Source organism: Mangifera indica, chromosome 10, assembly GCF_011075055.1.
Source record: "Mangifera indica cultivar Alphonso chromosome 10, CATAS_Mindica_2.1, whole genome shotgun sequence".
Taxonomy (NCBI): domain Eukaryota; kingdom Viridiplantae; phylum Streptophyta; class Magnoliopsida; order Sapindales; family Anacardiaceae; genus Mangifera; species Mangifera indica.
In genome coordinates this window covers 723291-750979 of record NC_058146.1, presented here as the reverse complement: position 1 = coordinate 750979, position 27689 = coordinate 723291, and the positions used below count along the sequence as shown (strand labels likewise).

Below are 27689 nucleotides of genomic sequence, written 5' to 3'. Positions count from 1 at the left end.
TAAATTTAATTAGCATGAATTATAATTCGAATTTTATATTTAATGAGTTATTAGACGAAACTTGGCTCATATTTAATGAGTTACTAGACGAAACCCTTTACCGAGTCAAGGAAACTTCTCAGATTTGCTTGGTGTTTGCTCATCTGTATGAAGATTACATCATTTTATACAACTCATCTCAATCAAAAGATTTGAGAAATCACTTTACAGCATACATATGAGAGTGGGATTTGCATAGAATATGCAAATCATTCACCAGAAAATATTTATATATTTACATTGAAATTGAAATTGAAATAAAAAGCCCTTAAAACTTTAGATGAGTTCCAGGGCTTCCTGGAACCTCTTTTCCAATGCAAAACTATTAGGATCAACATCAACCAAAGATAAATTTTTGAAACTATAGCTTCCTCTGAACATGGCACAGCCTTGTTGTACCCATTTCAGTGCTTCAACCTCAAAGGCAGCCACTGTCGCTGCCACCACATGCGGCGGTGAGGAAGCAAAAGATGGTGGAGAAGTGGGCTTATTACGGTAAGACAATATTAACATTGCAGCTGTAGGAGCCATTGAAACAAGAACTAGAGAAAATTTTTGATGAAGTTTAATGACAGTGAAAGGCTATATATATTATAATAGACGTAATTAGCTGGCGTCGGCCAATGATAATGTGAAATTGTGGGCTTACAGCACCTGGTTTCTACTGGCGCTTGTTTTCTGAAGCTACCTTACTTTTGCCTTTAGTTGGAGTTTTTGTTGGAAGGACATGACGCTGCCACTTGCCTTTCACATGTGCTCCACCCGTATTTATCTTGAGTTGGTCTAGATAATAAAATATTAATTTGATTTGTCCACTAATCTAATTTTATGATAATTTTATTTTTATTCATTAAATTTTTTAAACAAAAACATTCTTATAATCAGTTAAAATAACAGGAAACTCAACCCATATTGTGATTATCTATCTTTACTAATTAATTCTTTAGACCAAAAAACTCTTAATTTCAATTAAAGTTACAAACCACCCAATCCCACTTGTTGGTTGTATCTTGTCAATTCCATCTTCTTTTGAGTGTCTGATCTCATCACTGTGCGAGATTGAGATAAGAAAACTTGTCGCATTTATGATAATAGCATGAAGGAGATGACTAGTGGTGTATTTCATCTAATTAGAGTCCAGCCTAAGGTCAACTTAAATTCGGATCAAATTCATAATATTTAATTCGAACTTGTTTAAATTGGTACATAATGTTATCAAATGGTTGTCGATAAGACATACAATATTGTAAGAAAAGTGAATAGTATCTCTAACAGTTTAAACAATATCACCAAAATGATAAATGAATTAAACTGTTGAGTTAAAACTCTAGTTTAAGATTGACTTGTTTGAATCAAACCAATGCCAATCAGATCCACCTCTATAGATGACAAATCAATCAAATATTTTTTGTGTTAACTATTTTATGAATTGCCAAAGGTGCGAAAGTTTTTGAATTAGCTTGTATTCCTTTGCCCTAACTATGCTAATAACATAAACACATTCTGCTCAAACTAGAGGGACCTTATTTACATGAAAAAATGAAATCAACTAATCGACATTCCTCCAAAACTAATTCAGAACACTGTAAAAACCTTACTATGGTTGTGCAGAGATCTCTGTTGTTTCTTCTTTTCTCTCTTGAAGCAAAGGTGTTGTGTTTGACCTTTCAATCCTAGTCACTTGATGCTCACTTTCTTCATCAAATCTATCCACACTGTGCAGAAATATTCCTGGTATGCAAACACATTTAGTTACGCAAAATTTCATCAGCAGCTGATCTTAATCACTTCATCTTCTCCACCATTGTTGAATTGGTTTCATCTTAAACACATGGTTACTGACTTACTAATATAATCTTTCTCTATCTAGAATCTCATCTTTTAGTTATGAGTAGGGCTGCAATCAAGCCTAACTGGTCGGAATATTGTTAGGTTCGAGCTCAGTTCAACTTAGTTTATACAAGGCTCATGATAGGAGCTGACTCAAGCTCAACTCAAGAGATTACATTTAAACCTTATACTTTATATATTTATCAATTACATCTCATATTCAAAGTTCATCATTTCCCTGTATAAGCAAATTTTAAAATTTGAGAGGGCCAAATGAAATTTATCATTCTAAGATTTAAAAGTTTAAGGAAATAAATATAAAATTTTGGGGGTGCAAAGAAGATTATAAAATTTTAGGGGTTCATAAATATTATACTCCAACTAAGCCTCAACTTCGTGAGCTCACCAAGCCAAGAAACAGAGAAATCAAGCTCAGCTTAACAATAATCAAATCAAATTGTAAGTAACTCATACGCAACTTGACTCGTTTGCAACCTTAGTTATGAGATGAGTATTAAAATGGTTTGCAGGGGAAATTACCGGAACGATAGTTCTAGTACTTACCTATAAACCATATCATTGCTGCTGGAAACAGTATGGCCGTAAGAATAAGAGAAGTCTCCCTCCAATTGTTAACACGGTCCTGTCAATGATATTTTCAGATTTTTGAGACATCATAACAACAATTTTAAAATATAAAGAACTACCATGCAATCAACTTTAAAATCTTTCAACCTAGGAGACAGCATCCAACTTCTATTACAATGAAGTGAAATTCACATGGAGATCACGTAACCACTCTTTCAATGGATTACAATGAGCAATGCTTTAATAATCGAACCGGGTCTTGTCTCAGTCTGATATCAGACTAAGAAAATAATACTATTTATACCTAAATTATTTTTAAAATAGACTAGCCATTGGGTCCCGATTGAACTGATCTGATCAACTAATCTGATTTTCATAACCATGACAATAAGACCACCAAAAACTTAAAAAAAAAAAAAAACTTGTTATGTGTCTAGTTTTCATTATTTTGTAATAATAAAAATGCAGTCTATGTAGGCAAACCTGGAGAACACCGACAAGCGGCGAGGAAGGAACGTCTCCAAAGATGTGAATAGAAACAGTAGATATAGCCATAGATAGTGGTCTCAGACTTGGTTTAACACAATGGAGACATATGAAATTTACAGGACCCTGCAATCGACACAAAACATTTATTAAAGATATTCTAAATTCTGGCCAACAAATTTGCAATATAGTGCTAGAATATCAGTTTAATGTTAGAAACTGTTAGGACTAATATTCAAGTGAAATATGTGCAGTTACGAATGGGATCAAGCAGTTATGAAACATGTATGCTATGTAGAGACAGTTATGAAATTAGGCTTTGTTGGACAAGGAGAGAAGGGAGAAGAAATTGGGTTTTGTTGGAGCAGCCTTTGGTTGATTGAGAGAGAGTCTAACCTCTAGTAAACTAAACAAATTAGGGAGAGTTCCAGCCTCTCAGATAGTTAGAGGTGGAGAACACTGACCTCTCGAATAACTGGAATTATCCCCTTGAGAATGTATAGACTACAATGAAGGGTTACTCCATTTTAGGTGCTGTTATTTTTTTAACTACTGGAAATCAATTATGTTTGTGTGCTGGCTGTGTCTGGCTGTGTGAGTTGGTTGAGGGTGGTTTGAGGTGATTTGAGCAGGTTCCTCACAGAAACTGACTAAGCAGTACAATATTCTATAGCTTGCATGCATAAAGGTGTATGCTAGTTTATTGCCATTATCTTCCATAATAAACGTTTTTAATGTTTTTTAACTTAACTTTGAGTGTAATAATTAACTAGTCCTGTCAGTGAAGTTCAGCTGATACAACTGATAAAAATCATAAGTAGACCAAGGCTCAAATGGTACCATCAAAAGTTGAAAAAAAAAAAGGTTCTTTTTTCACTAGCATAAATAAAGCATCCAAAATTGTTTTTATATGTTTTGGTTTGTGAAGCAAATAGCTGAGGAATTTCCAAATCAAGATCACTGCTTGAAGACATACTAAGAAAAAATTATCAACTTGCATCAAAATTTTTACACAATGTTTTCAGAGCTAGACTGGACGTTGACTCAGTGAGAGGCTGGTCCAGTTCAACTGGTGGACAAACTAATGAACTGTTTAAATAAATATGAAAACTAATATCAAAACATATAAAATCTGAATTGCATTAACATAAAAATGAACTTGGCCTATGGCAAACCGGGATGGTTCCGGCGGTTTGACCGCAGTTCCATAAGATATATCAGGTTTTGGAGCAAGCCATTCCCAGTAGGATCAATCTAGTCAGCCAATCCAACTTTCAAAACAGTGCTTTTACATGATAAATGAGAAGCATGTAATATTTGCAAAAGCGAACTGAATATTGCACTAGCACTAGCACTAGCACTAGCAATAGTCAGTTTTGGATAAAGAAATACCTGAACGGCGAAGACGAATAGTTCACCAATGGAGAAAAGAGCAAGGAAAGCATACAAGCTCTTATTACAGAAGGCACCAAAACAAAATATTGCCCCAATAAATGTTGCCACTGAAAGAAGCTGCAAAAGTAGACAAAATAAAGTTAGTACCACGAAGTTATTTGAAGCATAAATGATATTTATGTTTTCTTTATTCAATTATATTGGGTTAAAAAATTAAATTTTTGCATACACATAAAACATTGAGCATTTTATTAGACAACTTTGGATTTTGTTAATCATGTATGCAGCAGCCCAAACTGGGGATTACTCTAATGCATTCAGGATTAATTAACTATATAAGGAAAGAAAATCTTTTAAATGTAATTTACCTTAAAAGCATTAGAGATTGTCGATTTCATATAATCCAGAATAAAACCTCCTGCTAGTGTGCCCAATATGCCACAGACAACAGTAATTCCACCGAAGATCATATCTGCTTCACTCTGCAAAAATAATCCGGACTTTTAAGCAATGTAACCATATTTTTGTGCCACTTAAGTTTATTAGATAAAATTATTATCGATATAAGCAAACAAAATGTGAGAATATTATTCACAAAAACTTTCCCACATCGAATTAATATCACATCTAAGCTAAAACCTTACCATGTTATAGATGCTACGACCAGCCTTAGGTCCCCAATACGAGTATGCCCCTATGACGAAAGTGTATGCTATATAACCTGAAAACAGCAACTTACATGTTCAAGAAGTAATTTATAATTACATGGCAGCATCACAAATACTGAATTATCACATCCCCAATATTCCAAAGTGAATATTACAAGAAAGTTGTTTACCCAAGATAGAAGATCCAGAAATTTGTAAAGCAGTGAAAAATTACCTAGAACATTGACAACATAAACCTTTTCTATCAAAAGAGCTTTCAAGTCTTTAAACATATTACTATTTTTTGACCTGCAATAATCGTAGGTCAACGCAGTCAATAATAAGTTCCAATTAACAAGACAATCATCTCATATATGTTGAATACTTGATTGAGAGCTTGAACAAAATGCAAATCCGTAGACTAATAAACAGATTCCGTGAGATTGACATGAACAACACAAGAGGTGAGATAATACATTCACAATAATCAAAACTTGATTGGGAACTTGAACAAATCTGTCCTGATTGTTTAACTCAATCTACCAATGATTAAGGTAGTCCCACTTGATATAAAATTTACCAAAATCATATTTATATTCTCGATTGGATTCGTTACATTGGACTAAAATGATATTTTACCACCCATATCTAATGGTATATATGCATGGCCATGATAAATTTATATCATGATGTCCCGATTAGATAATTGTTATATATGTGAGATATTCAAGATATGCATCCTCACTTGGAAGATTTATTTGAGATTTTATTATCCACCTCTTCCTTCATGGACGTGGGGCTTTTAGCAGTTGTAACTTCTACTTCCACATCTGCATCTTGCATAAACTCAACAAATGAGAAGAGACTAAATATCATCAATTAATGGAGTAACCTATCTTCATAAGGAGTCTAAATTTTATGTTCCAATTCAAAGAGTTCTAATGGGCCTTAAAAAAACTAATTAAAAAATTACAAACCAATGGTTTCTTCTTGTTATTACTGCATCGAATAATATTTAGAATTTACACTAAAACAGAAAATGGATTGAAGACTCTAGGAATGTTATTGAGACCATTTAATCACACATTTATTATCTGACATGTAGGGAGTTCATTAAATTTTTACTTTCTCATTTTTTTTTTCATACTTGTTGATAAATAACTATAAACAATTAAATAACTGCTAAACTACTACTGACAAGTTACATAAGACAAATAACTGTGATGTATTGAGTAATAAATTAAGCACAAAAGGAATTTGAATCTTCTTTATGATCCACACTTCCTGCAAATGGAATTCTTGGCAAGATCTGTGAGGAAAGTGTGTGGTCAAGAGTTTGAGAGGGAATTAGCAATGGTATGTAGTCTTGGATTTGAGATTCAAAGGCAGTTAGTCATTTTGGACTACTGTGAGAGTGCGTATGAGAGAGATTGTGAGACAGTTGATTGCATCAATCTCAGTACTTCTCATTGTTCATGAATCATGATGGCCTGACCTTTGCTCCTAGGGTAGACATACACTATCATCCTCATATTGGAACCACTATAATTCCTCGTCATCTTTACTTGCTGACTAGATTAAAAATCGCAATGCATACCTTGGCTTTCGGGAAGAGCTGTCTCTATATTGGTCAGTGCTTTCTTTGATTCTACATGAGCAAAACCTGTATCCAAAAAATGTTTATTGACAGCTGGAAGATGTCAGAAGGATTAAATCACTCAGTATGTAAGAAACATGCACCTTTCAGCTGCAAGGGCTTCATAGCAAAACCTAGAACAACAAATGGAAACATCAGTATTGCCTCTCCGAAGAATGCATAACGCCAACTAAAATGGCTTCCCACCTATTAAGAAAGAAGAAAGATGATAGTAATTTCACCTGCAAATAAAAGGACAGACATTTTGAAAAGGAAGCAGGAACAACTGATGTCAACACAAAAAATTATGAATAATAATAAAGCTTCAAACAATCTCAAGGAGATTTGTATGAAAGCTAAATTTTTATCTTGAATATTTGACAAGAGAACATTAGCAATCATAGACATGATAAAATATATAAAAGAAAAAAAAATATTTACCAAGCCACCATAAACATAGCCGATTGCATAGCCTGTTGGTATACACATATAAAACATTCCAAGCCATGCCGTTTTCTGATGCAAAGGAAGAGTATAAGACACAGGTTTATAGAAACAATGCTGAATTTGATACAAAGAAAGATATACCAGCCATTTTACAAATTTAATTGTAATTGATCTTCTTAGAGACAAGTAAGACTGTCTCAGCTTGCCACATCAAAAAGCATTGCAATGGATCCAAAATTAGACAGACAAGGCCCTCTCTTCAACTTCACCTTTGAATGCAACAATTTGAGAAGGTTGTATATACATGAAATTTGAAACAAAGCATCTCAACTGGCCAAACTCTAACACGGAGAACCAGGTTAAGTCTACTTCATGTTGGTTCTTAAGTTCAAGATCTTAAATCTTCAACTGATTGGCCCCAGGACATCATTTAGAACAATTTATGATGAAATTGCCTCAGAGAGTATTTGTATTCTTTGCTCACAGAGACTAAATATTTGAACGAAGAAGCAACCAGGCTGATTTAACACAATCTATGCACTTAACAACAGTATGTTCATCTAGAAAAAAAAAGGAAATGCTTGATGAATGTTATAAAACTTTGTTCATTTAATAATTTTGTTTGTAGTCATTCTTGAGAAGTTAGATATGCATTAAAACAGCCACCCCGTGTAAGTTTTGTAAAAAAATATAACCTGGGAAATTGGAGCATTATCATCAATAAATGGGGCTGCAAGGCTAATAAACGAAGCCTCCCCTACACCAACTAGCCTGAAGAGACAACAACAATATAATACTAGTCAATTCGTTGTATTAAATAAATCAGTCATAAAATTGAAGGAGGACAAGGACATAAGTTGCCAACTTACATGCGAAAGACTGTAATGGACCAGAAATTCCATGAAAAACCACAGCCTATTACAGCTAATGTCCAAACTGACAATCCAACTCCAATAAGCCTAAATGGATTAAGTCTGCAAAAATTCACAAGCATATTAGGACTCATTCCAAAGTAAATCTATTATATGAAATCAGAAATTAAGTTTTGGAAAATAATACAAGAGTAAGAGGCAATGTTCAAACTATTCTCTTAATCCAATCCTGCTCTATTAACATGGCAAAATTATAGTTCCTAAAAATAGAGATTTCTTAATGATTATGGCAGAGCCCACACCAAAATACATAAGCATGCATCAATAAGTGATTGAGGCTGCAAATGAATTGGAGCGAAAATAATTATGATGACAAGAGGCTGAAAAACACATACCAAGTAAACATAGAGTTGCAGTAACATGATTGCTTCAAGTGCTTCTTAAACTTCCAATTTGTTGTTTTAATATACAAAAATTTTTCACAGACAAATGTTGACAGAGTAGAGTATATTTTAATGATTCAGTATGATCTTCCATCATCAAAGCTTCATGTAAATGTCAATCTATCATAAGTTCTGAAGAATTTCCAGATTTAAGTACAAAATTTATGATTACATAATACCTTTTTATAATGAAAAGAATCTGATTTACTTATCTCCAGCATATCTAGCATATTGGAAAACTAAAAACCAGGCCATTCCACCTACTTCATTACTGGCTGACAAAAAGGCATGTAAAGAAGGTAATTACCTCTTCGCCAATGATGCAAATATCGGAGAAGCCACCAGCAGCCCAACCATGAAAGCAGATGATAGAAAACCATCTTCAAAATTGTTTAAGTTAAACTCCCCCCTGCAAGTGAAGATGAAAAAAACTGTCAAAAAAGTTGAAAGGTCTAGTAAAATTTGACCAATTTTAGTGCAAAAGAAGTCAATGAAGCACATATAAACGTAGAAGTAGTTCCCATACAGAAACTGATTTGAATTGGACAAAAATAAATAGGATGCACATAAAATATGAACATGAGACCAAATTCTTCAATTTGATATATATTTTTCTTAATTTAATTTTTATGATTACAATCCACCTAATGAAACAAGTATATAATATTTACTATCCAAATCCTCAAGAGGCATGAACAACAATTAAAATCCAAATGAAAGCCTCAAAGTAAGCTTACTGTATTCCACTACCAGCTGTGCACGTGCCACTTGTGCAAGTTCTATGGCTCCCATTCACCCCATTGCTCGCAATTGCTCCTCGATCCACATAATTCAACATGTTGATCATGCAGAAAACAGCTAGTAGCCTGAATGGTAAAACAAATTTTGTAATAGATTAAAATTAAGAACCGGTCATTCCATACCAGACATAAGATCAACAGGCCTTCAACGTGTGTGTGTGTGTGTGTGTGTGTGTGTGTGTGTGTGTGTAAGTAGATTGAACACCACCCAAATTAGCTCCCTCCCTCCCCACTGGCTCTACTTGACTCTGCTACATTTCCTTAATCTATGAAATACTAATAGCTCAAATTCATCCAGATCTCAGTGTAAATACCTCAGCTCATGATACAACAGCATTTATTCAAAATCCCTCAACAGTGAATGCTTTAACACACTAGCATTGATTCACAGATTAAAAAGAAAAAAAGAAGAAGAAAAAGTCCCTATTAAAAGGGCTTAAAGTTTTACCAAACAACAGAACTCAATTGAACTCAACCACGAAACTTCGTTCGACTCAAATAAACTCAATCCCCTCATAACCAAACAATATTACATAATGTAGATACTCGACAAGCACAGTTATAACCAAAATTCCGTTTTTTACAGTACATCCAACAACCCCACAAAGAAACAAAATCCGAAATCCCTTATTTCTTCACTTTCCCTACAGCAACCAAACGGACAGAAATCAGAAAGTACAAAAACACAGTAGACAAAGCAAAAAAGTACATCTTTTGAGTGAACCATGATGGCTTTGGAGGAGCCAATGACACTGGGTTTCTAGTCATCTACCAAACAACAGAATTCAATTGAACTCAATCATGAAACTTCATTCCACTAAAATAAACTTGAGCCCCTCAGAAACCAAACGATATTACATAATGTGCATACTCAACAACCACAGTCATAACCAAAATTTCGATCTTTACACTATATCCAACAACCCTACAAAGAAACAAAACCATCCCTTCTTCTTCACTTTCCCTATAGCAACCAAACAGACAGAAATCAGAAACTGAAAAACACAGCAAACAAAGCAAAAAAAGTACATCTTTGGAGTGAGCCATGATGGCTTTGGAGGAGCCAATGACACTGAGTTTCTGGCCATCTCTGTCTCCACCAAAGATGGGTTTTGTTCGTTTGGCTTCGGACCATCTAAAGAAGCAGCTTTTGCTTCTTTTTCCATTGAAAAGTAATATTTTTAAGCACCACTACGGCTCCTTTGTTCTTCGGTTTGTGTGCCTTTAATGGTAGTTCACGTAGTGAATTCTAAAAGGCAGAGCGACGCTATAAAAACTGAATTTTTCCACTTTTTAAGAGGTTCTTCTGTAGTAAAATTCCTTAATTTTAATAGACAAATATTTATTATTTTTATGTTTATTATCTTTTTCCAGAATTTTATTAAATATTTTTTCATTTCTTAATCATATTAATTTTAATAGTTATAAAAATCTTAGTTAAAAGCAAATAAATTAGAATTGATTTCCATCAAATCACTTTCAATTGAACTTTGGCAATCAGTACTTGCTTTCGGTATTTTGATTATTAAAAGAAGTTTTTTTTTTTTTTAAACCATAATTTTATCTGTAATCAGTACTGTTTAAAGTTTGGAAAGATGGGAGTTAGTTTCGGGATTTTGATTATTAAAAGAACTTCTTTTTTTTTTTACTTTTTTTTTTGAATTTATAAGAGATAAGCTTTGGTTATTCCTAGAATTTGCCAAATTCTTGGGTTTTCATGCCGTGTCTCTTCGTGTATTATAAGTTCAAGTGCTTCTGGTTTGCACTTGTGCCATGTCAGCATCTAGTGATGATCACTACGAGGTGGAGAAAGAGAGCAAATTAAATTAGCTAATTAAAATTGGTAGTATATAAGTTCCAAATTTGCAAGAGGAACAAACTTTAATCAAGGGAATATGCCAGTATAAATACTTGAATAAACATATATACACATATATACGTAAATACATAAATAGATATATATTTATATATATTATTAGATAATTTAATAATATTTTATTCTTAATTCAAAATCACTCAATCACGTAATAACACACACAAATATATACATAATTATATACTTAAAATAAATATATATAATTTTATTAAAATAATAATATTCAATTATATAATAATTTAATATTTATATCCTCAATCATATACCTAAAAATATATACACATATTTCAGTTAATATTATATTTATTAATATTTCTTCCTAACTTGTATCATTAATGCGCGTAAGTTTATATAATTTAATTAATAAGAAAATTAAGAAGTGTAGTATTATTCAATCAATTAAGTAAAAACTAAAAATCTGGCTATTATACACCAGCTAAAAATTAACAATTATAAGCAATCTCTTCATTCCATCTATACAGGTAGAAAAATGCTATTCACTCCCAAATCACCAAATTCGGTACTAGGATATTAGAAGCACAAAAAATTGGAGGAATGACAGATTTATAGAATGAACATGGTTTTCACCTCCATAATATTGTCGGTTTTTATTTGAGCAACATGACTTGATCACACTACATTTGATCAGAATCATCAATTAATGTCCTTGAAATAACCCATTATTATGTATTACTTCCCCAGGAGGATCAAGCATTTGCAGGAACAAACTTGAGGGATATACTATTGACGCAGTGGCGCTCATCAGTAGGTGTTGGAAACCCTTCACCTTTGAATACATGGCCTAAGTGCCCACCACACGCCGCACATGTAATTTCAACCCTCATACCGTCAGGATCAGGCTGATAGAATGTTAAAACTTCACTAAAATTTTACTTGAAATGGATGGCTAAAAGGAATTATTACAGAAAAAAAAAAAAGGAAAGCAACAGGAAAAGGAGAAGAAAGTAGAAGCTCACAGTGCGATTGATGGCTCCGGGAAGACCCTCGTAGAAAGCTGGCCAGCCACAACCAGAATTGAATTTGGTTGTGGACCTGTAAAGTGGAGTACCACATCCAGCACAATTGTAGACACCCTCTTCAAAATGCTTGTCATATTCTCCGGTGCCTGGGTACCTGTAAACCACACAAACAATGACATGGAATTAGCATAAACATCTCGTCTTTGTAATAAGAATCTAGGGCCTAGAAGATTGTTGAATGAATAAAACAGTCTCCCTTTAGTCCTCAATCTGACCAAGTTCAACAATAAAAAGATGGTATTTCAAATCACTAATTCAAACCAGATATTAATGAAACTTGAAGCTTCTATCCCATCCTTTATTATCAGAAAAAAGAAGTTCTCTTGGATGTCTCTATTTCAGAAGATTAGTTTGTTGAAATATAGAAGATTGTCATTTCCAAATAAGAAGAGATAATATGTTATAATTCCAAATGCAAGGTATGAAACTTGAATCTCACAACAGAAAATATAGGATTGTGGTTCGAGGGTTATATGGGTTTGGATTTCCTAATCTTAATTGTTATCTTTTGGAGTGTAATTCTCGTAAGGTTCATATTATTCGGTATCCAAACCATTATCATGTCTCTCAAATTCTCAATCATGAAAGCAAGAAAATGTACAGTCATATCATGATTCCAAATAATGCATGGCAGGAATTTGGAGAATACGGGGCATAGGCAAGACAACTATTGTCATTGTAGTCATCCACGAAACCTCAACTCAATTCAGAGGTTCTTATTTCATTCAAAATCTTAGGAAAGAATGCAAAAGAAATTTGGATAGTTCATACGGATGAATTAAAAACTGAACAGCATGGTGTAAAGGGAAATGAATAACATTATAATACATTTGAAGAGGAAAAAGAAAAATAACCTAACATTAAGAAATCACGAGAAACAATATTTTATACCCTTGGGAAGAAGAAAAACTATGATTCTGTTAAGATCAAAGCCACAAGAAGCAACAACCGTAATTTGCAACATCCTCGCTTGAGAGGAGTAACGAGATGTCTCTGGCATCTATGCCCTCTCATGACTAGGGGTTTATTCTTACAAAAAGAATTTTCTTCTAAAATGAAAATGTATAGAATTATGAACCTAGTTTGCTAATGATGGAAAGCAGTGCAAGTAGCATGAGGTCTTTTTCAAAGAAAAAGCACCTGAAGCAGACACAAAGCCATAAAAATGCTTAGAGAGGATAAGCCAGTTGGAGTTTCAAGGAAGAAACAAAAGTACGGCAGGCAACAGAATTAGAAAAGGCTTCTACTCCTTTACAAAGAAAGTTTAAATTTTGTCAAAAGAGGCTTATTATTCTGCAACTTATTAAGACAATAAAGTTCAAATTAAAAAGTCAACTCCCAAAGGTACAGAAAATTACTTACGAGGGAAAGAGTTGAAAATACGTTAAGAGACAGACATTTTGCATTAACATTTGGCATATCTTAGCTTGTAAAATTTATGAGATATTGCCCAAATTTATGAAAGTTATTTTTGTTTGTAATTTTATTTATTTATTCATTGCATTTTGCTTAAAGATAGGACTGCAAGTATGGGAGTTAATGTTGGACTATTACTGAGAAATGAAGATTGGGTTGTGCAGTGTGTTTCATTCAATTAAGATTGTTATTGGGGCTAACTAAGAAAGAATTTGGTTAATCTAAAGTAAGGCCCACTAAATAAAGCCCAGAGAAGATTTTCAATGAGAAACTTAACTTGACAAGGAAGGATAAGTTAATAAATCCGGTAGAATATGTGTGATAGCAGAATTAATAAATTGTAACTAACTTTTTTTAATTTTCCCCTCTAAGGCTATAAGCACTCCAAATGCTCTTCTAGAATTGTTAATTACCAACTTGAGTGTCTGAACAAAGAGAAAATGACAGTTTCCAAGGAAAATTGCATAGCCTTGGACGTAAAATTTTATAAAGGTTTACGATTCACTTTCCACTATCACATATTTTGAATCTCCCTCATGAGCTAATCTTTCCTTGCCAAATGTGCCTCTCCTTAAAAATCTTCTTTTGGGCTTCACTTAGTAGGTTTTACTTATCTCAAGTATGATCATAATTCGACTACGCCCACTTTACAACCCAATCTTCATAATTAGACTATGTGCATTTCACAACTCAATCTTCATTTCTCAATCCTATACCCACAAACAATATCATCTAATCTAGTTTCATCATGTACTTTGATTTCATTCTACGGCAAACAAATATTACCATGTATAATCCAATCCCATATACCATATGGACCCTAGGAGGCGAATTATAATCCTATTGAATTTTCAATTCCCTGAGTAATCCTTATAAACCAAATGGCTCCTAAAGGTAGGTATTTCTCATAGTGCTGAAAAAGTAAGGAACCTCAATAAGACTAGATCTTTTCTTTACTTAACTTGTTTCAAAGATTATGAAAGCGTGGTTAAACTTGGGCTCTCCAGTTTTCAATCATATGTCACACAAAATGAAGCTTTCAACTCCAATTACACTAAAAGAAGTTAGATAAGGAGAATGAGGTTCAAAAGTGTGATTTCTCTAAGGGCTATGCTTCAGAGATCAGATTCCCATGAGAAATAAATAACATAAGATTGACATGCCTCATCTGCATAGCTCACACTGGGTTTATGCAGAAGCACTAGCAACACAGCAACCCTTCGTGCCTATTGATAAAAGGGAAGCTAAAATTGATGAAAATTTTCTAATTAAACTTATTTACCCCATCAAATTTTCCTCATTTAAGCACATCCCTTTGCTTTTAACATTTTCGCTGGTTCAACTCTATATCTAATTAATCCACATCTGGCCATTAAGATAAGAAAACAAAAAGGAGGAGATCAACACTCCATAGACATACACCATCTCATAATATAACAAACCTACGCCATTCGTTGTATAATCAAGACTATAAAACAAACTTCAACATTCTATATTTATCCAAAAAACAAATGTCTATAAATATAAGAAATTAAAACTTGTTTGGTTGGGGAGATTGAGTTAATAAAACAACCAAAACCAACTACTGCTGTAATCTGTGGCCTTTTTTTTACCTCAAACAACGATTTTTTTTTTCAATAGTTAGTTCATGAAAATATCCCCTTTTTTCTTTCTTTTTAGATCATTATTCTCAATCTCTTTACATGAAAATTCATCACACGGCATTCCAGTAATTCGCAATCTACAAAATTTCGATAAAACCAAATTTTAGACGAATGCGTAAATTATAAACTTATAAAACAAACAACTAAATAAAGCATACTCGGTTCCCTTTAGCCTTAAAATCCGAAATTGTTCGGGCGAAAGAACTGCACGCCACTCCTCCTCCGATTTCTGGACAGACCCAGATGCGGCCATGGCGATGAAAACCCCACCGCGGAAGCTGAGCTTGCTGTGGTGAAAATGGAAAGAGTTGAACCCAGACGAAGAAATGGAGCGAGCGACAGGTTTAAGAGAAGAAGAAGAGGATAAACGGACGGTTGGTGGAGACCAAGTAAGAAGAGAAGAGAAAATAAAGGCGGGTCTGGTTGTGGTGGTGGTGAAGAGAAGGGATTTTGTGGATGAGATTGGCGAAGTCTTGAGAAGGTTCAAGTTGAAGCCCATTTCAGAGTGAGTTTCAGTTATGGGGTCTGGCCTGCTTCAGACTAGACCAGCTCTATACTTAAAATTGGAGGTGCTTTCCAGCCTACCCAAGCCTGAATGAGGACCATCTCGAATTCTTACTGGCCAATTGTAGTTCAAGTTTGAGTGAGCTTTAGCTAATGCGCAATTTTATCGAAATGTTATTGGTGTTGAAAAATTATGCTGTCCACAAATAATATCACCAAAAAATTACCAATGTTGCCATAAAAATATCATCCTATTATAGTTTAAGTGGTAAAATAAAAAAGTTGATATATAAAAAGGTATAAATTTAAATTTTTTATAATATTTTAAAATTAAATTTTTAATTAGATAAAATCTGATCATTAAATTTAAAATATGATTGATTCAAACTTGAAAGAATATTCAAATTTTAATAAGATTTCTCGTTAAAAAATTTGTTGTCATAAAAATAAACTAATCAAATTTACATATTAGATAGCATGGGTATTTTTCTTCTCGTAATAAAATAATATGTACTAGTGAGTATTAATTTATGAAATAATATTATTGATACATATAGTTTTACGTAACTTAATCAATCTTAATAATCTATACTCTTTAATCACTCATTTGTAAATGTAAAGAGATTATTATTCTTTTATATAAATAAAATTACAAGAAAAACCAATACTTCTATATTTGGATTGAACGTTAATTTGGTGATAGAGTTAGTTCAGATATTGACAATCCGAACTATCAAAGTAATGAAAAGTTTAAATAAACATTAAAACAACATTCAACTAAATTGAATTGTGATTTAATGGTATGTTGTTTACTATATAAACTCAATTTATAGCTAAATAGTAACGGTTGATAGTTAAAATTACACTAATAACAAACATGTAACAAAAATGATGTAATTTTACACAAATAAATAATGACAAATTAAATATTTTTAAAATTGTTCAAATTGTTATTTAGAATTCTACGTCTGCTGTTATATTATTAAATTATTTGGTAAAAATATGATAAAAATATTCTCTTACTTTAAATCAATATATATAAAAATAACGTGTTTAATTATAATAAGTTAATTATATAATTAGTCTTTCATTTAGTATAATTTTCTCACATTTTATTAAAAAAGAATGTGATCAAATATTAATAATATAAAATATATTTTTTTCAACAAAATATTTACTCAAATCAAATCATCTTTCAAGCAAGTCAAATTTTAATAATCAATCTTGCAATCACTTAACAGGATAATTCAAAATTTAATTTTGGTTTGTTCACCTTACGTAGTGAAGAGGTCATAAATTTTAGTTGGATACAAATGTCAATAATGGGAATGTGGAGGGCAATTGTGGCGAAGATGAGGACTATAAAAAAGCTACACGTGTGGCGGTGTTGTAGTTCAAAGAATTTGTCTTCATCAGGCTTGACGTTCTTCCACTCACTCTCTCAGTTCTGATTGCCTATCGCCGGTACGATCATTGCAATTTCAATTACTTTTTTCTGTCTCTTTACGTTTCAATTCTTCGTATTCTCTGCAATTCATTTGTTCTTATAGAAACTTTTATTTTCGTCTTGCGGTTATGTATATAAACAGAATATTGAATTTGTTCGTATGGAAATTAAAATTTCGGTTTCGGTTTTTGTTCTTTTCTTTTTAGTAAGTAATCATTGAAATTCTGCATACCCGGAAGTGTAGATCATAGAATGAATGTTTTGTTATGTGCTATTGAGTCTCTCTCAACCCAAAATTTAGTTTAAGCCCCTTTTTCAAATGACATGGTATAACCCAACAACCTCCCCTTCATGCATCCACTTGTCACAACCAGCCATCCAGAGGAGCAACCGGTTATTGGTTTCAACCTGTCACTCCAGTAACCTCTTGGATGGATTTGTCACAACGGGACTCTGTTAGATGCTATTTGGCTTCTCACACCCCCAAAAGCTAGCTCAAGAGGTGAACCTTTCCCTCACGCTTATAAACTATTACGCAGCCCTTTCCCCAACCAATGTGGGACTTCCCAACAGAATGTAGACCATAGAATGAATGTTTAATCTTCATTTATATGTAAATGTTAAGTTGGTTGTAATTAATGAGAGAATTGATTGCCATGTGTGTGATTTTGAAGTTATTTATCATGTTTTGGCCAAGATCGTATGGTCTGTCTTTTATCTTCCATTACAGTTTATAATTTTTGAATTTTGTTTGGAATAGCCATGCAAACTCTTGTATTAGGTTGCTTGTTGGCTGGACTATTATGTGCTTTAAAGGGGGAAGATATGGAGTTGGCCCAATAGGTTATCATGAATGGCGATCCATGAAACTAACTTGTTGACCAAATGTTTTTTAAGGCTGTTTTCTAGTCACACTTCTGTGCCAATAGATATTGTGCATGCACAATGCTACCTAATTTGAGCCTGTTTAGTTATCCACTTAAGAACCTGAATATTTTAACAATGACAGTATATATAACTTGTGTGACATTTATTTATTTATTTTCTAAATTAAAAATTATTTGAAGTGGAACTGATGGCAATACGAAGTATATTTGGCACAAATAAGTTTTAATGGTCTCTATATATCATGTGCCAACGTGAGTGACATACTGACATAAATGAACATAAGAAAAAGTGTAACTGGATTTTAAGTGTATTTTGTGCAGCACATTGTATTGAAAAGGAAGCTCCTCTTTTTAAATGCCAAAATGTGAATAGGACTGTAATAGAGTTGTCAGATTATACGGTTTAAACTTGATGTATGTCTTTAATGCATGGCCTCTTCCTGGAACTTGATTAATTTTTTGTGAAAAGTCTCCTGAAAGGAAAATAGGTAAGTCATCACCTTTGAGATTACTTAGGAGTAGATAAGAAGCAATACTAATAGCATACACAATTGAGAAAATGCCTTATCATTTTACTGAATGATTTTTTTTGTGAATAACTTTTCTTGTGGCAAGTAAGTTAGGTATTATAAAAGATGCCTTTTTCTTTGTATATTTTGTTATTGTAATCTCCTAACTGCAACTTTTTATCCATTTCCTATCAACTATCATAGTTTGACGTGTGATTTTTGTATCCTATGGTGCTTCATAATTTATTGGTGTCACATTCTAAATAAAACATTAGGGTGTTTTTGTGTTTCCTTATGGTCTCTCTGATCTTATGAAACTTCAGGTATATCTTATGGCATGGTGCATTTCTTGATGCATTATCTGTTTCTTTTAGGAGACTGCCACTGTATATAAGTAATGGAGCTGAGTGCTGTAAGAGATGCATTTGATCATCTTGCTAAGAAGCAAAAACTTTCATCCTGCAAATCCCAAGAAGTAATTGATCAAGTTGGCCTTGAAATTGAACAAGCGTTAACGAAAATCCAGTCAGTTGATAACTCCAGCATGCCTGTTGATCTGAAATCCTCCCTGACACAGCTAAAACTCAAGTTCAATTCAATTGGTCCACAGCAGCAGTTAGAAGGGTCACAGAAGGAATTAAGCGTAAATCTTAACAAGTACTTGAAACTCCTGGAAAAGTTGTTTAATTCTGACATGTCCAAGGCATATATAAATGTTGACTTTGAGTGCCACATAGTGAATCAGATAATTGCAAATCATTTTTACCGGAAGGGTTTGTTTGATCTTGGAGATTGCCTGATAAATGAGGCTGGAGAACCACAGGTATCTGAACTAAGATCTCATTTCATGGAGATGTATAAGATACTTGAGGCTTTGAGAATTAAGAACCTTGAACCAGCTCTGAAGTGGGTTGCTGCCAACCGTGAAAAACTCAAACAAAATGCTACTAATCTGGAGCTGAAACTTCACCGGCTACAATTTTTTGAGATTTTGCAAAAACGAGGACAAGATGATGCACTTAAATATGCCAAAATGTACATTGCTCCTTTTGCTATGTTTCATTTCGACGAAGTCCAGAAGCTTATGGGTTCTCTCTTGTGGGTGAGAAGACTTGAAAAATCCCCTTATGCTGAGTTGTTGAATCCAGCCCATTGGGACAAACTAACCGAGGAGCTAACTCAGCTTTTCTGCAGTCTTTTGGGACAACCTTACGAGAGTCCACTAACCATTGCCATAGCAGCTGGTTTTGAAGGATTGCCCACACTCTTGAAGCTGGCAAATGTAATGGCCGCAAAGAAGCAGCAGTGGCAGGCAATGAAGCAGTTGCCAGTGCCTGTGGAATTGGGGAAGGAATTTCAGTTCCACTCAATATTTGTTTGTCCTGTAAGTAGAGAACAAAGCAGTGAAGAGAATCCACCGATGTTGCTGCCATGTCTGCACGTGCTCTGCAAACAATCAATCATGAAGATGTCAAAATCTAGCGCGCGCATATTCAAATGCCCTTATTGTCCATCTGAGGCTTCAGTGGCACAGTGCATGCAGCTATATTTTTGACCCTGGTGAGATATCCTTCACTTTATGAACTGAATTTTGGTGGCCATAAGATTATATATAATTTGCATTTAAGTTACTTGTATATAGAAATTCTTTATATATTGATGTTTGATTTAGGGCTGAATTGCTTGATCTAAATCTAGTCAAGTTGCAGAAGATTTGATTAATTAATGATCTCATTGTATTCCCACTGTGGTGATTAGATGGTACCTATTAATTTTCAGTTGGAATGACTAAGCAAACAAACACCTTGTGTCTGGTGAAGAAACAAGTTGGAGAGTGTCTTTAGCTTCCTCATAGAGATTTTAACTTGTGTTGTTTTTTAATTTGACCTAAAGGCCGCAAACGAGCCAAGCCACTAGCGAGCTACTTGCAGCTCAATTCAATTATTTTCGTGTTGAGTTCTATGGGTTTGAATTTGGCTCTCAAAGGAAGCTTTGGCTTCTTGTTATTGCGTGGCTTGGTGAGCTTGTGGCTTGATTAGAATATTGTCAAGCGGAGCTCAAGTTCAGCTTTTGAAGTGAGCTTGAGCTCACTGATGTGTGGCTCTTTGTATTGTTATTCTAAAATCTTATTTTTTGACTTTGAATATAGAGGTAATTGATAAACGTATAAGTTACGAGATTAAATAGTATTTTCGAATCAAGTTCAAGGTAGCCATTCTTATTTCAAGTTGGAGTTTGAGTCTGCAACTCCTGAGTTGAGAACATCAAGCTCGAGCTTTGTATAAACTTAATCTAGTTGGGCTCAACTTAGTTCGACTTGGATGTAGCCTTAATTTGAACCAGTTGAGATCAATGATTGAAACCAAATAGTTCAATGTATCATCATGCATGATATATATATATTGCATGTCATGATCAATATGGCCATTGCCATGGGATTGAAATAAAAAGACATTTCCCTCTACCTAATTCATCCCACAAAAGCACATCAATGGAGAGAAAAAAAAGTCAATTATTAGATTAATATTATGTGTACTAATAATAGATATAAATATAAGATATAAACGTTAATGTGTCATTATATATGACTAGGTGTTTTTTAATTTTTAATTTAAAATCAGTTAATTATATGATATAACATGTAAATATTTGTATTTATTTCTACACTATTGTTATCTGTTAATATATGAAGTATTATTATTATTAAAAAATTTAAATATTATTTTATTGAGTAATATTATATGCATAATTTATATATATAATTTTATGTATAAATAACGATATATCATCATATGATTGGATAATTAAAAATTAAAAATAAACTAATATTTAATCATAAATTAATACATCATTATGTGTATATAAAGTTATACACATAATTTTATTGTATTTTATTTTATTTTTTGTTTTCAAAATCAACTACTAATATGTTAACTTTATAAGATTAACAGGATTTTATTCAAATGGTTTATTTCATAGACATGCCATAGAAAAATAAATATTTTGCTTTTATAAATTGATTAAACCTTGCCCAACATGTCCAATAGAGAGTATGATTTTGAGATTTGGATTGGTCGATTCAATCAAGTGGCAACTCTAAAGAGTGTAAATTTGAAAATCAAAGGACTTAAACATATATGTCATTAGACCAAATTTGATATTGATTGGGGATAATTTGGGTTTCATTTTTAATAATTAAATAGATAAAATTATTTTAAATATCATTTTAATATATTAAATGAGTCGGAACGGGATAGAATCAGTTGTGTGTACATGTGTAAATGCCATTGAGATGTTTACTTAAACCCTAGATGCACACTTTCGTGCCTTAATTACAGATTAGAATACAGTGATGGAATTGGAATTTTTCCATTGAAATAAGAACCAGATAAACCACCATAAATAAAATTTTCAATTCCTTATACAATCTACTTTTCTTCTGAAAACCCTAAAATTCTCTTAAAAACATTATCAGAACTGGAAACTGTCTTCTTCTCTTCAAATTGATGCAAATACTCTTGGATCATTTCCTTGACAGACTTTGCAGACAATGGATGAAAATTCACACTCCATTCATTAACAAACACTTTAACCAATTCCCACTTCTCTTCTTCATTAGTTTTCCTCCATTTCTTCTTCGCATCCTCCTCTTCAAGACCCCAGTATTGGCAAAACTCGGCGAACAGCAGTTCTTTGCTCTTCTTCATGGCTTCTTCTTTTTGCACCAAATGGGTGTTTATCTTTGCCAGTTTTGATGCCAGCTCTGCATCGCCGAAGTTGTTATTGGTGCACTGGATCTGGGTTTTGGGTCGGGGGAGATGGGGCTGGAGTTTTTGGGGTTTCGAAAAGGTGTTTGGAGGCAAAAGATGGATTCTTAGAGCCATTTTAAGGTTTTCGAGAAACGGGTTTGTTAAATTTTCTCGCGAAAATTCGGCTTTTGGTGTTGATAAAATAATATTGAGAAGGCAGGGCAGAGACTAGTCGAACGTTTTGGTTAGCGTTTGGAGCTTAGCTTACCAGTAAAAATGATTTTTATTATTATTATTATTATTTTTTTAATTTCAGAACTTAAAAAAGATATTAGAATCCATTATTATTATTTTTTTTTTCGGAGATTGAAACGCAACCGAACTCCTGATTGAGGTGCTAGGCCCGACTTCGAACTTACCAAATTGATAATATCATGGTTTGAGCTTGGGATAACGAGGGATAACTTTAACTTGTCAAAATATTATTTAAAATATTTATCAATTACTTGTTATATTCAAAATTTAAAGGCAATATTTTACATTATAAATGCAGTATTTAAAACTATTATACTTCTATTGATATTAAACTTTGATACATTTAAGTTTAACTCGATTTAAGATTTAAACTTGAATGAATCAATTTGAGATGAAACAAGCAAGTTGCAAGCCAACCCAATGCAAGATGAGAAACTCACAGCTCTACTCATATACACCTCTACACAACATTTAAGGTTAAAATCAATTTATTTTAAGTTTGAATAAGATTCAATTTAATATCTTCAAAGTAAAAAAGTTAATTCAAAATCAATGAATGGGTGAATTCAATCCAAACCTAAACAAAACAAGGGTAAATTTAAGTTCAATCTATTCAAACTTGCACGGGGTTAGCTCAATTCCAGCCCAACTCTAAGCACATCAATTTGCAGTATGGGGTATAGAATAATACTTGTACAAAAGTCCATTTAGCCAAATCATTTGTATGAGATCTGAGAACTACATGCATAAAACATACATTTGTCCAAAGTCCATCAAACAATATTATTCTCAATGGACATGAATTTCTTACAAAATAAATAATCATCAAATACATTTCTAAGTTTCAGTCATAAAAGAATTTGTCAAAGGATGGTTCAATCCTGCAGTATTTTCCAGGTTCCAACCACCTTCCAAGGATGCTCGGCAAAAATCTTCTTCCATCTGAAGGTTCCAGTCTCATTCTTAGCACCTGGAAGAATTTTGGTGCTAGCTACTGTGCTACTGTGCTGGGTTTCTCTGTGTCTTCTCTTTGACATGTATGGTAAAAGGCAACACAGCAGTTATGGAAATACCTGTTAAATTACATTACAGCTTGCCCATACATTTTCACTGTTCATCACCGTGTTTCCAATCTATTACAGATCCTTTCTGATAATATATCGACCCATGTGTCAGGGACACCAGGTAAGCACCAATGCATGCAGTCCTGACCCCAGATCGCGACAGCATCCTTCTTTCCCAACCAGATTGCCGGATGGGCGTCTGCTCTGAACTCGCTCAAATGAGTCAGATCAAGTACTTCAATATCTGTGCCTTGCAAAGCTTCTTGAATCACGATATTAAGTTGCCGCGCATCTTTATTCACTCCATTGTTGCTGGGATCAAACCACAAGTCAAGCTGTCCAGGTATAAGTAACTATTCCTCTAAAAAGAAGTCTCTACAAGTTTTACAACATGCAAGATTCAACTTCAAGCATTGTTCAGATTCTGGACCATTTTTTTCTTTTACAGTGGAAATGCTTAATGAAATATAAACAAAATTTTGAAAATCAAGGAACTTAATTTATACCTGGTTTTCCTCGAGGGGCTTATCAAGCAAGCAACTACCATTTTGATTCCACTCGCCACCATAAAAATGCCTTGGTGATTGCAAACGCCAGAACTTGAGAGTCTTGTTGGGAACTTCCTTTTGTACGTATGAAACCATATTCTCAAGAACAACCTTAAACCCGTCTAACATCTCCAGAGGGGGATTTATCGGTTTCCCCTCACGGTAAAAAACAAGTGGTTTCTGTCTCGGGAATTTATCATAACCCCACCTAAACAAGGACGAGGTATTTATTATTGTATGATGAAAATAAAATAAAAAATCGTAACCATAAGCCTGGTACATAATTGACACTTGTAACTAACAATCAACATTTACAAGTCTATTTCAAAGCAGACACAAATATACAATTATGAGAAGTAAAGGATATTAATAAAATAAACAATAAAAGGAAAGAAAGTTACCAATGACCAGTGTTGAAAACAAGGACATCATAGAAGTTGGTGACATTGGCCCAATCAATTGCAGGGGTATCAACATCTACCCGATATATTCCTTTCAACCCATCTTCATCTCTAATGTCAGACTCTTCTGGTTGCCACCTTTATTTGATCAGTTCCAAGTATGTGAGGATGTTGTATCAAAGTCCATCAGATTAATGCAATTCAAATGGAAACATAACAACTACTTTAGACAAGTTTCCATATGAAGCAACAGTCTAAACATCAGAAAGATTGTAGAAAAAACTCCAAAAAAATATCAGCAATAAGAACATGAATAAGTTACAACAGAAGCAATCACAGGTCCACAAAGAAGCAATAATATCGAGAACAAGAATACAGATCAGCTTAAGACATAAAACCTACAAACCCCAAGACAGTGATCTAAACCAAAGTTTTCAAACCTAAACCGGACATTAAACCGATGAACGGGCCAATTCAGGTCAACTGACAGTCGAACCAGTTGACCAGTGATCGGACTAGTGTACTTTTTAGATAAATATTAAAAATAATATCCAAAACAATTTTGCCTATTGATTCATTAAATATTAAAACCAAAATACAATTAATCAAAATTGGATTTAGCCTAGTGGTAATGCATGCTTATTTTCATTTACAAAGTTCTGCAAAATTTTACAAAAAAAATTCTTTCCATTCAAATAAGTTTAATAAAAATTAAAGACAAATATAAAACTAAATTACATTTAGCCTGGTCCATGTGCTGGGTCTCGAGCCCAGAATCCCAAAATTTTCCTCAATGACATCAGCATAGGAGTAAGCCGGCTGGTCTTTCTGGAATAATATGAATGCTTTTTTAATATCAATTGTCAAATTATCCCTTCGGGGCTTTAAGCCAACAGTTTTTGGGCTGAAAACAGAAAATTGACTGAATCATATCAAACGGAAATGTTGGAGATTGTCTCAAGATTCCCACAATCAAAACAAGAACATTTGATCGCAGGAGAAATTATTCCAGATAGTATTTGAGCATATCTTTCAGCTTGACAGTTGAAATGCTAGACACCAAAGTTTTCTTCTCTTCCTTATAGCTCTGTATCAGTTTTACTTAATACAAGATCCCACCAGAATTTCACGCCACAAATTCTACACTCCTTTTTCCATACTGTAAAATGTAATTTCTGACACCTTTCCACCGGAACCTCAAATGATCACTAACACAACCAAGCTAAATTCACCAAGCTCATGCTATATATAGCTCCTAACTCCTTAATAGATCCCATAAAGGCGTCCCCTGGCATATCACAAAATTCCATTAAAATTTTTTTTCCCATGTATGCTTAACTCTAGGCATAGATAATTTTTCCCCCCTTTATACACAAATTCCCATAACCTGCTTAGCAAATTCAAGTATGATATTGAGGCCTCTGCCTGGAACCTCCTTAATAGAATCCATAAAGGCGTCCCTCTTCCATATACGTTTAACTGTAGCCATATATCTTTTCTTCCTTTATATATTAATTCCCTTAACCTGCCTAGCAAATTCTAAGTTTCATATCCGTGGCCTTTGCCCCCCTGCGCACACCACCCTCTCCCTCTCCCCCCCCCCCCCCCCCCCCCCCCCCCCCCCCCCCCCCCCCCCCCCCCCCCGCCCGCCCGAATTTGAAACCAAAATTTTTCACATCCGCAATTGAATAATTACTTTAATACATTGATTTAACAATAGATTTATAATCACAATTCGATTAAGAAAAGGAACACTTTTTAAATTAAAAAGAGAGTTTTACCATTACCTGTATCTTGCAAGCAAAACAGCTCGATGATATGCAACTGTAAGATTATATTTTGGAAAGTAACCTCCTCTCCAGGCCCCTTTTTTCTTCCACTTCCAGGCGCCATCATCCGCCGTTCGAAGCACACACAAAAACGACACAATAAAATTTTCATTCAAAGAGTCACCGATGAACCCAATATTCTTATTCCTCATCAGACCCAAAAACCTCTGCGGGTCGATCCGGTTCAAATCACATTCTTCGGGCACCCATCGCCGCGCATTGATGATGTTCATGTGGGCCCTCTGGTTCTTGAAGCAATTCCAGGCGTTTCTGTGAAATGGGCACGATTCATCGTAGAAGGGCCGGTGGGCGTTGGGGTTCTGGAGGATCCACTTGCCCTTGAAAAGATTACAAGGGGTGGAATTAGAAGAGATTTTTTTGTCGGTCGCGAGGGATGGCGGCGGCAGTGACGATTTAGAAGACGAGGGTGGTGTCAGAAGTGAAGAGTAGAGGTAAAGGAGGATGATGGAGATGAAAACAAGGTAATGGAAGAGCGTGGAGGCAAATTTTGATGACATTTTTAAACAAATCAATCAGCGAAAAGCTTCCACAATCAACAACGTTGAGCCATGTTTTGTCTGAGCCTGAGGATTTTCGGAGTCGAGAATTTTTCTGGCTTCTGAAATGAATTTTGGATGTAAGGGAAACTTTTCTAGACTTGCATGTCGTACATACATATATAAGGGGTTTTCTAGAAATAATAAATAAGCGCTTTTCGGACATTGACCATTTTTTATTTTTCACGCCTTAGAGTTTTCAGAAATTAAATAGGGATACTACATGTTGCATTAATACTTTTGCGATAATACTTTCTTTTATTGTTATGATAAGGCCAAAAGACTTATTCTCACCCTAGGTACGTTGAAATTTCAAATTAATATTTTCTAATTTTTAAAAATATAAATATTTATTTATAAGATAATTTCATTAAAAATTTTAATTACGATTAGGAGTAAAAATTTTAAAAATTAAAATTTTATCATATTTTTTTCTTTTAAGTTTAAAAATTATAATTTTTCTCTACTTAAATTTGAAAAATAATAATTTATCTTTAGGATTTTTACCTATTTTCTCCGACAAAAATTCACCATCTCTAGCCATCAATCGTCCTCCCTTCTGGCCTCTCTTTGACCACTAATCAACGAAAATCATCTACAAATTTAGATGAAAGTTGTCTAAAAATTCAAACAATTTTCGTCTAGACAACTTTCATCTAGACGAAAGTCATTCGTTTAAATATTCATCAATTAGTGGTCGAAAAGAGATCAGGAGAGAGGATGACCGATGATCAGAGATAGTATAAGGATCATCGTTGGA

At 33.7% G+C, this 27689-nt stretch overlaps 5 protein-coding genes across 9 annotated transcripts; 1 reads left to right on the top strand and 4 right to left on the bottom strand.

The window, feature by feature from the left end:
• Positions 1-1325: 1325 nt before the first annotated feature.
• Positions 1326-10480, bottom strand: LOC123228387 (probable sphingolipid transporter spinster homolog 2). 2 transcript variants are annotated; one of them, XM_044653773.1, is made up of 16 exons: positions 10213-10480; positions 9121-9249; positions 8691-8792; positions 7938-8042; positions 7764-7839; positions 7063-7137; positions 6726-6828; positions 6583-6648; positions 5731-5815; positions 5221-5294; positions 4983-5059; positions 4707-4820; positions 4336-4455; positions 2941-3069; positions 2434-2512; positions 1326-1770 (listed from the first exon to the last, which is right to left on the bottom strand). In XM_044653773.1, the coding sequence occupies exons 1-16, from the start codon at positions 10347-10349 to the stop codon at positions 1637-1639; spliced, it is 1605 nt and encodes a 534-aa protein (XP_044509708.1). In that variant the 5' UTR covers positions 10350-10480; the 3' UTR covers positions 1326-1636. The 2 variants fall into 2 exon arrangements, with proteins under 2 accessions (XP_044509708.1, XP_044509709.1); XM_044653774.1 differs by having other exon boundaries at positions 9893-10355.
• Positions 10481-11606: 1126 nt separating this feature from the next.
• Positions 11607-15779, bottom strand: LOC123228092 (peptide methionine sulfoxide reductase B5-like). Its single transcript, XM_044653304.1, has 3 exons — positions 15338-15779; positions 12037-12193; positions 11607-11919 (listed from the first exon to the last, which is right to left on the bottom strand). Exons 1-3 carry the CDS (start codon positions 15676-15678, stop codon positions 11767-11769), a joined length of 651 nt encoding a protein of 216 aa, XP_044509239.1. The 5' UTR covers positions 15679-15779; the 3' UTR covers positions 11607-11766.
• Positions 15780-17063: 1284 nt separating this feature from the next.
• Positions 17064-20924, top strand: LOC123226976 (protein RMD5 homolog). Of its 3 annotated transcripts, XM_044651572.1 has the most exons (3): positions 17064-17147; positions 18850-20086; positions 20306-20924. In XM_044651572.1, exon 2 carries the CDS (start codon positions 18924-18926, stop codon positions 20079-20081), a length of 1158 nt encoding a protein of 385 aa, XP_044507507.1. In that variant the 5' UTR covers positions 17064-17147; positions 18850-18923; the 3' UTR covers positions 20082-20086; positions 20306-20924. The 3 variants fall into 3 exon arrangements, with proteins under 3 accessions (XP_044507507.1, XP_044507506.1, XP_044507505.1); XM_044651571.1 differs by lacking the exon at positions 20306-20924 and having other exon boundaries at positions 18901-20304; XM_044651570.1 differs by lacking the exon at positions 20306-20924 and having other exon boundaries at positions 18850-20304.
• Positions 20925-21871: 947 nt separating this feature from the next.
• Positions 21872-22555, bottom strand: LOC123227276. Its single transcript, XM_044652012.1, has one exon. The coding sequence runs from the start codon at positions 22408-22410 to the stop codon at positions 21955-21957; it is 456 nt and encodes a 151-aa protein (XP_044507947.1). The 5' UTR covers positions 22411-22555; the 3' UTR covers positions 21872-21954.
• Positions 22556-23072: 517 nt separating this feature from the next.
• LOC123226838 (protein trichome birefringence-like 12) lies at positions 23073-27029 on the bottom strand. 2 transcript variants are annotated; one of them, XM_044651352.1, is made up of 4 exons: positions 26331-27029; positions 24544-24681; positions 24101-24350; positions 23073-23929 (listed from the first exon to the last, which is right to left on the bottom strand). In XM_044651352.1, the coding sequence occupies exons 1-4, from the start codon at positions 26888-26890 to the stop codon at positions 23648-23650; spliced, it is 1230 nt and encodes a 409-aa protein (XP_044507287.1). In that variant the 5' UTR covers positions 26891-27029; the 3' UTR covers positions 23073-23647. The 2 variants fall into 2 exon arrangements, with proteins under 2 accessions (XP_044507287.1, XP_044507288.1); XM_044651353.1 differs by having other exon boundaries at positions 23829-23969.
• Between the last annotated feature and the right edge of the window lie 660 nt (positions 27030-27689).

Bases quoted from the DNA above. Each gene is read 5' to 3' on its own strand.
- LOC123228092 (XM_044653304.1), bottom strand. From the start codon at position 15,678: ATGGGCTTCAACTTGAACCTTCTCAAGACTTCGCCAATCTCATCCACA. The intron at 12,194-15,337 runs GTATGCTTTATT...TGTGGTTTACAG, and splicing joins TTAAGGCTAAAGGGAACCGA to GTACCCAGGCACCGGAGAAT. The intron at 11,920-12,036 runs GTGAGCTTCTAC...ACATTCTATCAG, and splicing joins CCGGAGCCATCAATCGCACT to CCTGATCCTGACGGTATGAG.
- LOC123227276 (XM_044652012.1), bottom strand. From the start codon at position 22,410: ATGGCTCTAAGAATCCATCTTTTGCCTCCAAACACCTTTTCGAAACCC.
- LOC123228387 (XM_044653773.1), bottom strand. From the start codon at position 10,349: ATGGAAAAAGAAGCAAAAGCTGCTTCTTTAGATGGTCCGAAGCCAAAC. The intron at 8,043-8,690 runs GTAATTACCTTC...GAATTTTTGCAG, and splicing joins TTTGCATCATTGGCGAAGAG to ACTTAATCCATTTAGGCTTA. The intron at 5,060-5,220 runs GTAATTTTTCAC...TGCTGTTTTCAG, and splicing joins TTATGTTGTCAATGTTCTAG to GTTATATAGCATACACTTTC.
- LOC123226838 (XM_044651352.1), bottom strand. From the start codon at position 26,890: ATGTCATCAAAATTTGCCTCCACGCTCTTCCATTACCTTGTTTTCATC. The intron at 24,682-26,330 runs GTAATGGTAAAA...GATCAAATAAAG, and splicing joins GTTTTGCTTGCAAGATACAG to GTGGCAACCAGAAGAGTCTG. The intron at 23,930-24,100 runs GTATAAATTAAG...ATACCTGGACAG, and splicing joins AGCCCCTCGAGGAAAACCAG to CTTGACTTGTGGTTTGATCC.
- LOC123226976 (XM_044651572.1), top strand. From the start codon at position 18,924: ATGGAGCTGAGTGCTGTAAGAGATGCATTTGATCATCTTGCTAAGAAG.